This window comes from Sciurus carolinensis, chromosome 4, assembly GCF_902686445.1.
Source record: "Sciurus carolinensis chromosome 4, mSciCar1.2, whole genome shotgun sequence".
NCBI classification, from domain to species: Eukaryota; Metazoa; Chordata; class Mammalia; order Rodentia; family Sciuridae; genus Sciurus; species Sciurus carolinensis.
The window spans coordinates 72661984-72673386 of record NC_062216.1 but is presented as its reverse complement, the minus strand read 5'-3'; the positions used below and the strand labels follow the sequence as shown (position 1 = coordinate 72673386).

At 42.3% G+C, this 11403-nt stretch overlaps 1 protein-coding gene across 2 annotated transcripts; it reads right to left on the bottom strand.

Moving 5' to 3' along the window:
• Positions 1 to 588: 588 nt before the first annotated feature.
• On the bottom strand, positions 589 to 10721 carry C1s (complement C1s). 2 transcript variants are annotated; one of them, XM_047550854.1, is made up of 12 exons: positions 10563 to 10721; positions 9598 to 9708; positions 9149 to 9356; positions 8764 to 8941; positions 7795 to 7920; positions 6762 to 6961; positions 6209 to 6362; positions 5721 to 5836; positions 5242 to 5320; positions 4232 to 4360; positions 3116 to 3190; positions 589 to 1731 (listed from the first exon to the last, which is right to left on the bottom strand). In XM_047550854.1, exons 2-12 carry the CDS (start codon positions 9618 to 9620, stop codon positions 932 to 934), a joined length of 2088 nt encoding a protein of 695 aa, XP_047406810.1. In that variant the 5' UTR covers positions 9621 to 9708; positions 10563 to 10721; the 3' UTR covers positions 589 to 931. The 2 variants fall into 2 exon arrangements, with proteins under 2 accessions (XP_047406810.1, XP_047406811.1); XM_047550855.1 differs by having other exon boundaries at positions 9598 to 9705; positions 10563 to 10719.
• Between the last annotated feature and the right edge of the window lie 682 nt (positions 10722 to 11403).

Here is an 11403-nt window from a genome sequence, read left to right as displayed (position 1 = left end):
AGGGTCTTGCTAAATTGTCAGGGCTGGCTGGGCGCGGTGGTACATACCTGTAATCCCAGCAATTTGGGAAGTTGAGATAGGAGGATTGCAAGTTCAAGGTCAGCCTTTGCAAATTAGCAAGGCCCTCAGCAGCTTAGTGAAATCATGTCTCAAAATAAAAAATAATAAGGGTTGAGGATATGATTCAGTGGTAAAGTGCTCCCCCGGGTCAATCCCTGGTACAAAAAAAAAGGTAAAAATAAAAAGGACTGAGGCTGTAACTCAGTGGTAAGCATCCATTGGTTTAATTCCTAGCACACAAAAAAAAAAAAAAAAGAGAGAAAGAAAGAAAGGAAAATGTCAAGGCTGCCTTCCAACTTGCAATCCTTCTGCCTCATCCTCCTGAGTTGCTGGGATCATAGGTGTACCCACCACACCCAGAACTCTGAATTTCTTTAGTTTTTCTTTTTTAAGTCATAATATTGTATTATACAAATGAATATTATAGAAAATTTATTTTCAGGTGACAATGAAACAATTCATATTTAATTTCCATTCGCCTCCTACGGTCCTGGGGTACTGATAGAGAATAAAGGAAGTCAGCCAGAATTGGATTATAAACATGCTTTATTGTAAGTAGATAATGGATACTGAGAATGATAAAGCAAATGCAACTTCAGTGAAAGAAGAACCAAAAAAAAATTAAGGTATCCCTGCCGAAGAGTGCAAGACAGATGTGCCCCTCCATGTTGGATCTGTAACAGGTACTCAGGCCACAAGTGAATAGCCAACATAGTTCTACCATCCAGTCAGGCACCTTGACAATCAAGTTCTATCTCAATGATACTCCCTTGTCTTCTCTCAGTCATGGTGAAATAATGAGAATATTGTGAGGAACTGAAAGCAGTGAGTAGATCATATTCATTGGAGAAGCGGGTGGTGTATGCATGGATTAATCCTTAATAGAAGGACTATTTTCCTGCATGGTTTTCTTTATCCAGGCAAGATAGTTCTTAACCTTTGTGTAGATCCCATAGGTCCCACACTTGGGTCCCCAGGACACCAGGCCAGCTACATAGAATTTGGGGTTATCTTCATTGGGGTCCTGAATAGCAAAAGCCCCACCACTGTCCCCTTGACAGCTGTCAACACCCTTCTGTCCTCCAGCACAGATCATGTTGTCAGTGAAAACATACGCAGCTGGGTCCACTTTGGAATTTCCCCCTTTCACCTCTCGGCACTTTTCTAAGGGAGCTACAGGTAATATTGCCCCTCTGAGTTGGATAACATGATCTCTTATCTCAGTTCGACCCCAACCTGAGATCATTCCTAGTTTTCTCAGTGGGGGGTTGTATTCTGAGGAGGTGCCTGGCAGGCAGATGGGGGAGACATTTGGTCCCATCTTCACAGGGTCCCTCAGCTGCACCAGCGCAATATCATTGTCAAAATTCGTTCGTGAGCTTGAGTCATCCACAGGTTTCCAACCCGGATGAATAATCACACGTTCGGCGGTCAGCATCTGGGCATTGTTCAGATGTGAGGTTTGCACAGTGGTGGACCCGACATACATAGGTGGGTCAGGGTTTCCCTCCACAACATGGGCAGCCGTCAGCACCCAATACTCATCAATGAGAGCCCCACCAGCCCATGGATCCTTAAAGAAGACTTGCCAAGGGAAATTTTTGATCTTTGCACGGAATCCTCCGAATATCCTCTGTTGGATTGGCAAGGGCTCACTGGGGACTCCACAAACTAGGAAAAAATAAGATGGGAGGGACAGGAAATGATACTGGACTCCTGAAAATCCTCCAGTCACTCAAATACTTTTACCATTGGCTGCAGAGTTCTCCAGCATGAGACAGTCAACCCTATTTGGTCAACCATCTCCATATCTGATGTATCCTAGCCTTCCCTAAACATCCTCCTTTGCCAATGCCATAAGCAGGCTCATAGAAGAGCAGTTAAAAGAGTCTCAGCATGTGAGGCCAGGCACCCAACTGGGAACCAGTGCTTTGTACCTTCTGCTGATGCCCAGATGAAACCTCTATTTAATACCTTCTTTACTGAAGTCCTAGTTGCACCTGACTCCCTCCTAGCAACCCAGAGGTCAAGCTAGGATGTAAAAAGAGGGTTCTCTTCTTTGGTCTTAACCTCTCCCTCTCCATGGGCTGGTTCCAGGTAAGACTGCTTTGCCATTCCCCAGTACTGAATTTCAGATCAAGTTGGCCTATCTAAATCCCTTGCTAGACAGTCTGAATAGACTTTGAATTGAGTACAATGAACTTTGGACCCAGACGGAGCTGGGTTCAAATGCTGCCCCTGACTCTTATTGACTGTAAACTCTGTAAACTGAATTCACTCATCCAAAAAATGGAACCTCATAGGATTGCTGAAAGGACATGGAAGAGATGATAAATGCAACAAACTAGCTTGGTCCTTAATTCTCAATAGCATTGTTATTACTAGGATCATTATTATTATTCTTGTTTTGCCCTTTTGTCTTCTATGCAACTCTGATCTTCCTATAACCCCTCATTTACTTTATTCCTCAATATCTCCTTTCCACATAGATTTTTTTTCTTTGTTTGGTACCAGGGCTTGAATCCAGGGGCTCTTAACCACTAATCCACATCCCCAGCCCTTTTTATTTTTTATTTTGAGACAGGGCCTCACCAAGCTGCTGAGGCTGACCTTGAACTTGCTATCCTCCTGCCTCAGCCTCCCTAGCTGCTGGGATTACAGGCGTTCACCACCATGCCTGGCTGCCACATAGACTTTTAGTATAATAACTATGCTATATACCCACACTTCTTTCTGAACGTTGATTCCTCACTCTCAACTTTCAAGTCCTGCTTTTGGCAATTCTGTATTTGCTTATCTCATCTTCATCACCAGATTCAACTGTCCCTGACTCAACTATTGCTGGCTGACTTGCCTACTTTGCTTCGAGCTGGCCTGACTCAGTGTGGTTGAGGGAATTCCCACAGCCCAGTGTTACCACCACCTCACTGTGCTGGATCTGGAAGACCTGGACTAAGTCCTTTCCCAAGAGGATTACAGCTGCTTTCAGAAGGTGACTCCCCACTCCACTGCATGTGTGGCTCCAGTCTCTGCCCACACCAAAAACCCTGGTTACCTGGAACACATTTTGGCAGCTCTGTGCCCAGCACTTCGTTCACCCAGCTCCCGTTCACGGCACAACGATACTCCCCTGGAATCACACAAGGGATACTTGTCAACACCACCACATCTTCTCTCTTCCATTTCCCCCTTTCAGGCAGAGTCTGGGCTCCTCTGGGACTTGAGAAGGGGGTCAGAACAAATCAACTAGAAAATAATCTTGAGCATTCCTCCAAATAATCCCTCAGACCTCTATGCTGCCAAAGGAGAAGAAAAGAGTAGTCTCCAAAGCAGAAGAAAGAAAGATTATGGTAGAGATTGGGAAAGTGCTTCAAGTGGGAAAATAAAACTTTTTAAAATGTTAATAATATAATGAAAAGCAATGTAATAGGGCCTATTGTGTTTCATTCAGCACTGCCAAGGCCTCTTTTGCAAGAAAACCAGACATCAGCCAGGCACAGCACACACCTGTAATCCCAGCGACTCAGGAGACTGAGGCAGGAGGATTACAAATTTGAGGCAAGACTTAGCAAATTCAAAATAAAAAATAAAAACGGTTGGGGATGTAACTCAGTAATAAAGTGCCCCTGCATTCAATCCCTAGTACCAAAAACAAACAAAAAAAAAAAAAAAAAAAAAAAAAAACAGTCATCACCGTATAGTGACTTGCAGCTGGAAGAATTCCTCCTGTGAGTTTTACACAGAACAACTGATTCAAAGGTGAATAACCATATGAAAGGAAGGTTGTAGGGGAATGCCTGTTGTAACTGCAAAGCTGAGTTGGTGACCTTTAAAATTTTCTGTGGGGCTGGGGTTGTGGCTCAGTGGTGAGCGCTTGCCTAGCATGTATGAGGCACTGGGTTCGATTCTCAGCACCACATATAAATAAGTGAATAAAATAAAGGTCCATCAACATCTAAAAATTTTTAAAAAAAGATTTTCTATGAATGATCCTTGAGAATATACTCTGCCCCACCTGAAAACCGTATCCTGAGTCTAAGCCAAGAGGATAACAATGTGTGTTGTCTCCCCCATTTCTCTACAAACTCTCCCCAACCAAGAAAGATTTGCTCTTCACCCTCTAAGTGTTCACATTCCCTTTCTTTCTCTTTCTCTAGTAGAAAAAACTTACCTCCTTCTTCATGTTCCATGTAGTAATATGGTTCCTCACAAGTGTAGCGAATGACAGAACCAAATAAAGTATTTTCTGGATCTTCAACTTTACCATGTTGAATGGGTTCAGGAGTACCACAGTCCACAGCTACAAGAGGAAGGGAGGAGACTGATGATCAGGACAGTCACTCCTTCCCAGGAAGCATTATGGGGTCAGTTCCATCCTTACTTCTTTCCCACCCCATATCCATAAGCACGCCCTGGATGAATCTCCCCACACCACCTCTCCATGACCATCCTCTTCAACTGACATCACGCCACTCTCTAGACCATCGAGATCTGCCAATCCAGATGGTCCATTGAAAGCTAAAAGGAAGAATCTGGTTCTCAGTCATTGGCAGATCCATGGAAGTCAAAAGGGCACCCATTTGGAGCTATTAACTACCAATCCCAAAGCTCCTTTCTTAGCCAGGCATGGTAGCACATGCTTGTTCTCCCAGCAACTCAGGTTGAGGCTCAAGGATCCCAAATTTGAGGGCAGCCTGGGTAAGTTAGTGAGACTATGTCTCAAAATAATAAATAAAATGGACTAAGGGTATAGCTCAGTGGCAGAGCAGCATTGGATTCAAGTCCCAGTATGAGAAAGAAAAAAATGAAAGGAAGGAAGGAAGGAAGGAAGGAAGGAGAGAGAGAGAGAGAGAGAGAGAGAGAGAGGAAGGAAGGAAGGAAGGAAGGAAGGAAGGAAGGAAGGAAGGAAGGAAGAAAGAAAGAAAGAAAGAAAGAAAGAAAGAAAAGAAAGAAAGAAAGAAAGAAAGAAAGAAAGAAAGAAAGAAAGGAAGAAAAAGTCTAGCTGACCTGGGACCAGGCAAGGGCTGGGTCTAGAAAATCTTCTGACTTGCTTCCCTTCAAAAACCTAACCCACTCTCTCATAACCCTAAGAGGAAACCATACATTTGAATTTTTATGTGCTGATTTTTCAATTCCTTTTGGGAGGAAAAAAAAAGAGTTCCACATTGAAGAGACACATACGTTGACATTTCAGTTTAGAATTACTCCATTTTCCATTGCTTTGACAAGTCGAATTGAAAGATGTTGAGCCACCACTTCCCTAGAGAACAATAGACATCAACATTAATTTATACAGTGAGAGATGGGAAATCAAAACCAAAAATGGAATTGATCTCTGGACTTGGATCAATGAGATGTCCTCACCAAAAGAAGCTTGGGAACATCCTAGCAGATGACCCAAAGCACCTAGGAGCTGGGGCTGAAAGAGACAACTCTGCCCCAGCATGTCCACTCCCCTTCCCCAGGAAGGCTGAAGGCAGAGAGATGCCCAACTGGCCAAGGAACTCCATGACTCACAAAGGACTGAAGATCTTGAGCTCTTCTATGGCAGAGGTGTTAATACCTTAATCAAACAGGGACAATAGGCAACGGCTGGAAAATTTCAGTATGCTTATCCTGATCTGGCCAGAGATAAGAGAGAAGCCCAAATGGTACTTTACCTCTACAACTTCGAACCCATCCTGACAGGTTATCTTCACCACATCTTTAAACACATATTTGGCCTTTTCAGGCTCCCAGAAAGAATTGGCAGTGACTTCTTTCGGACAGGGGTTTGCTTAGAAAGGGCAAAGTTGAGACAGAAAAATAATTTTACTAAATAGTTGGAGACTGTTCTATTTGCATCATTCTCGTACTTTCTAAAATCATTCAATTATTCTCAATTCCAATGCCTGACATCCCAATATGGCAGATAACTAAAATAATATGGCATTACTAACTAACAATCCCCAGGTTGTCCACATTCTCAGATCCAGTTGAAGGATTACTATATGTTGAGGCATTTCTGGCAATAATTGACAGATTTAGATCTTCTGGAGAAACTGATGTTTCCCAGGATTCTATCCAAATAACAGTCTACTTGTTTTGATCCTATATTGTTCAAGGACTTTAGTGTCACCCGTCAAAAAGGCACTTTTAGGTTACTCACGATCTCCATGGTAACGAAGTTTCCATCCTTTTTTTTGCCCCGTTAGATCAGTTTGAAATATGATATCAAGAATGTTACTCCTAGTTTCAATAGTCAGAGGTCCAGGGAATCCATTACCACAATAAGGACCAAATTGTTGGTTTCTTGCAACAAACTGAAAGAAAACAAAATGATTAAATCAGAAGAGAAAGAATTTAAAGGGACAAGGTTAAATGGAAGGTATAAAAGGAACAGTTAGGCACAGTTCTGCATGCTTTTAATCCCAGCTATTCTGGAAACTAAGGCAGAAGGACTGCAAGTTCAAGTCAGACTCAGCAACTTAGCGAGGCCCTGTTTTAATAGAATAATAAAAAAGACTTGGAGCATAGTTCAGGGGTAGAATGTGTGCCTAGCTGTACAATACTACCAAAAAAAAAAAAAAAAAAAAAGTAAAGGAGATAATAACTGTAATACAAAATAATAAGACAACAATAAGGAGAAGGAAGAAGGATAGTTTTGTCTTCAAGAAGAAGTAAATGGGGGTGGGGGCAAGAACTAATCATCCACCACGCACAACTAAACTGTCATGGCAGTTCCCCTCTGAGTCTGCTGGTTCCACATCAAAATCTTCTCTCCGCACAGTGACCACCACTTGGAACCCCTCCTCCAACTGGATCTGATATTCACACCTTGAGTTCTCTGGATATGGATTGGGATAATTGGGACTTGCAATCTCCCCAGTCAAGGTAGTAAACACATCCCCACTGCAGTTGACTAAGGGAGAAAAAAAAAAAAAAAAAAAAAAAAGGGGGAAATCAAATATATGGTCAAGCAAAGAAGTCCTGCACCAATCTATGATTCCTTCTGTCATAAACTGAAAGTCCTCCATTCAGACTAATCTAGGAGCCCTGACTGGGGCCCACAAGGGGCAATTATATACTCAGTGTTCATTAGTAAGGATATCCAATGCCTATGAGATTTCTATCACTTTTCTTATGATGGAGCCTTTCATGGATGTGAACAACCTCAGGCAGACTCTTCACAGGCATCTATCTCTCTTCTCCAATTAACCCCAACTCCTGTCTCTCTTCCACTTCCTGACTGCCATGATGTGAGCAGTTTTGCTCCACTACATGCTACCTGCCATGATGTTCTGCCTCACCACATACCCAAAACAATGGAGTCATCCAACTATGGACTGAAAGCATGAGCCAGAACAAATATTTCCTACTTTTTAAAAAAAAATATTTTTAGTTATAGATGGACACAGTACCTTTATTTTTATTTTATTTTTTTATGTGGTGCTGAGGATCAAACCTGGTGCCTCGTGTGCTAGGCAAGCGCTGTACTACTGGACCACAACCCCAGTCCACATTACCTCCTTTTAAGTTGTTTATCTCAAGTATTTTGTCACAGAAATGAAAAACTGACTAACACAACTTATCTTGTTCCCCTCCTGTGGTTTCCCCCTTAGTTTATGGGTAACGAAGAATAGATGCCTGAAAGGAGAACCTACTTAAAATTGGAAGGATAGACAAAGCCTTTTCTGATGTCTCAATCTGTTCCAAATCCCATGGAACATGAACCTCTCTTAATGCCAAGCTCACCTCCACAATTCCTCATATCATCGTGGAGGAAGTACTCTGGAGGACAGGAACAGAAGTAACCACCAATGAAGTTGTTGCAGAAGTGGCTACAAGGGGCATCTGCAAAATCTGTGCACTCATTTACGTCTGTAAAGTAGAAAAAGATTGAAGTCAAGGACAAAACTCTAGAAGGAGGAATGAGTTTAAACCCAAAATCATAAGGGTTAAAAAAAAGAGAGAGACTGTTACAGATCATCAAAGAATCGCCTTTTAGAGTGCTATTTTTCTACATTATTTCCTGAACTATGATTCTAAAGTTGTACCCTGCCATTGAACTGCTATAAGGAAATTCTCAGTGCCAGAGATCCCTGTTTTTTTTTTTTCTTGCATACAGAGCATTTCAATGCTAGAGACAAAACTCTGCAGGCTAAACATGTGACATTGTTTTCTGCAAGGATGAATCATTGATTCATCTATCTCATTATACCACTGGTCCTTCTATCAGATCTAAGCAAGTTTGGTTTTGTGACAAGTTCTAACTTCATTTTAACCTGGAGACAGATGTAGAAGTGCCCAGAATTTGAAAGTTTGAATGCCATATCTTGTATTGACTTGTGTATCCAATAATCCTTGTGTAATTTTTGGCAAGTGATTAACTTTACAGTTCTCACTTTCTTTATCTTTTTATGGAGATAATAACACCTACCTTGAAGTGTTGAGATTACATTAATATAGGAAGCTTTCTAATATAGTACTCAATTCATAGTGATACTCAGTATATCAAAATTTATTATCTGCTACCACCATTAATATCATCACCACTAAAATACAATCGTTTGTCTTTCACAAAGGTAATTCATGGAAGGAGTCAGGCCAAGTCAATACTTTGTAAAAGTTATAAATAGAATCCTCATTTAATGCATTGTACAATATTTTTACCGTTTCTAATCTTGTAACTGGATCAATAAATCATATAAGGGTGAGTCTTACCAGTGGCAACATAATATGCAGCAAACCCAGTAAACCGCTCTTCATTGGAGAAGTCTGACTTAAAAGTCACCTGGAGTTTATTGTATGGGACGTGGAACTCTTCCACAATTGGGGAGTTGGGATTCTTGCTGGTCCTCTGCCCACAGAGTTTCCCTTCTTCGGTGCCTCCCGACATTATCTAAGAGAAGAGTAAAAAGGATGTTATGAAGGGGAATATTTTGGCATGGAGGTGAGAGGAAAAGGACAGAGAGAGTAGAAACTTGACCCCCGTAGGACTACCTGACTCCAGTTCCCTGCAAGCCTATGGCTTTCCCTCATGCATCCTTCTCATTCCTCCACCCCAGCCCTGATCTTCCATCACCGTTCTGCATGGTTCGTCATATACCTGCACTGAGTCATATGCGCAGTTCTCTGACAGTTCTATGTCCAGATGAGTGAAGTAGAGGTGAATCCCATACCCTTCAGGAACTTCTATATCCCAAGATTTCTCTATCTCATTGGGGTATGCCTGAGGATAGTTAGGGGACAGGATCTCCCCATACATGGTAGGTTCAGCATAAACACATGCCAAAAGAGAAAACAAGACAATGCACCTGAAATTAAAAAAAAAAAAAAAAAGGGCATAGTAATGTGGGTAACCCAGCTACCAACAGCCTTGTGTAGAAGTCTAGCATTTGTCACAAAGAGAAGAAAGGGAAAGAGAAAAAGACACCCATCAAGCCATGGAAGAAAACCTTAGGTTGGAATAAAGAAAAGGCCTAGGTCAAATCAAAGTCCTTCTCTTGAGAAAATGAAGTGATCTATGAATGTCTCTGTAGACCCGCAATCACTTACCACATATCTGGCGACGTGTCCATGTCTCTGGACCTAGTTATTTGTTCCTCTGGACTTTGGAGCTAAAACAGTAGCCAGCCTGGCTAGCTGTCTGACAAACACAGGCACCTGCTTTGGTGGTGAGGAGCACCATAAGAATAACACATAGGTTTAACAGAGCCACACCACTAATCTCCACCATATGACACCTGGCCTCTCACACCATCCCTGGTCAGACTTCAACTAATTTTCTAGACTGGAACTAAATCTTATCCTTCTCCTATTGCTGCTCTGGACCTTCTTCCAATTTTTCTCCAAAGCAAATAGTTTCTCCCAGTTTTCTTCTTTTTTCTTCCTCACCCCTAAGCCCCCTTATCATTCTCGTTCCTGCCTTCACAGAACAATAGCCCCATTTCCACTCAGGTTTTCAGGTGCCCACCTGACCATCCAGCTAAGACAGTTCCCCTTCTTTTCCACAAGGAAACTTTTATCACTTCAAGTCAGCCCCCTTTACTATGGTTAGTATAGCATGGGTTTCTGTTGATGTCCCCAATGACCCACTGATGGAGGAATGAGATTCTTTCAAGGGGAGGGCAGGGACCTTGAGAGAAGTTGTCTGAGAGGAAAAGTACTGCCGCCTCTGAGATAGGATTGCAAGAGGAAGGAGAAAAGGGGCAGTTAATGACAAGAAACAGAATCTTCCAAAGTTAGTCAGTCCGTTTTTTCCTTTACTAAGTAGAGAGGATATCTTCCCACAGTTCCTAGAAAAGTCAAAATTGCTTTTAACCCTGAAAACAATGGTACTGTGGTGGGATAAAGTGGGGATGGATGGGATCAACCTAGGAGAAACGGGTTGTCTTAAATTCTGTCTTTTTTTATTCTACTCTTTCCAGCCCTCAATCTTTGCCCCAAAGCTTTCTCTGTGTGATTCTCTGCCTTTCTTTCCCTTCCATCAAAGCTGTGCTCTTCATTTGTAAAGTTTTTACCTTCAGAAGCTGATGGGAGCAAGTGGGTCAGCCCCCTCGCTCCTGCCAGTGGTCATGCTGGGCAACTCTGCTGGCTCCCAGGAGGATGCTCCCTCTGCAGGAACCTCCGGCAGACCTCCCTGTCCTGATTCTGTTCATAAGATTCCCTAACCAAATGTGCATGTCCGAAATTCCCTGATCTAAACAAAGAGGGGGCTGGGCGACCATGACACAGAGGAAGGGTAACTCAGCCTTGATCTTGGAGCTCCCTCTGCTTTTGAAACAAGAACTGCATCTTCCTCCCAGGCTCAAGTTCCAGAGAAGAAAGGAGGAATGGGGAATTTCACAGATTGCCTAATGCTCTTTTCCAGCCAAAGGGTGTGTTTCAGAAATTTTAAGGGAAGTCAGGTGACTTATGGGAAAGGGAGGGAATTGATACTAAGAGAAAAAAGCCAAACCCAGAAAGTTCAACTCTCACACTGTGAATTATGAATTAAGAGAGAGGGGTTGTCAGAAGTGCAGTCCATCCCTGCCTTCAAGGCAAATTTAATGGTTGGATAATGATTTATACCTAGGCCTAAGCTCATGTGGGTTGATGTGTTTTCCTCTTCCTAAAATCTCTTCCCAAACATCTTGATACTATGCACCAGTCAAGATAAAATGCAAGGCCTAGGGTTGTGGCTCAGTGGTAGAGCACTTGCCTGGCACATTTGAGGCACTGGGTTTGATCCTCAGCACACATAAACATAAATAAATAAAATAAAGGTATTGTGTTCATCCACAACTAAAAAGAATTTAAAAAATAAAATAAAACCCTACCTCTCGACCATGGGACCAGATTTGCTTTGAGAAGCAGGATTTT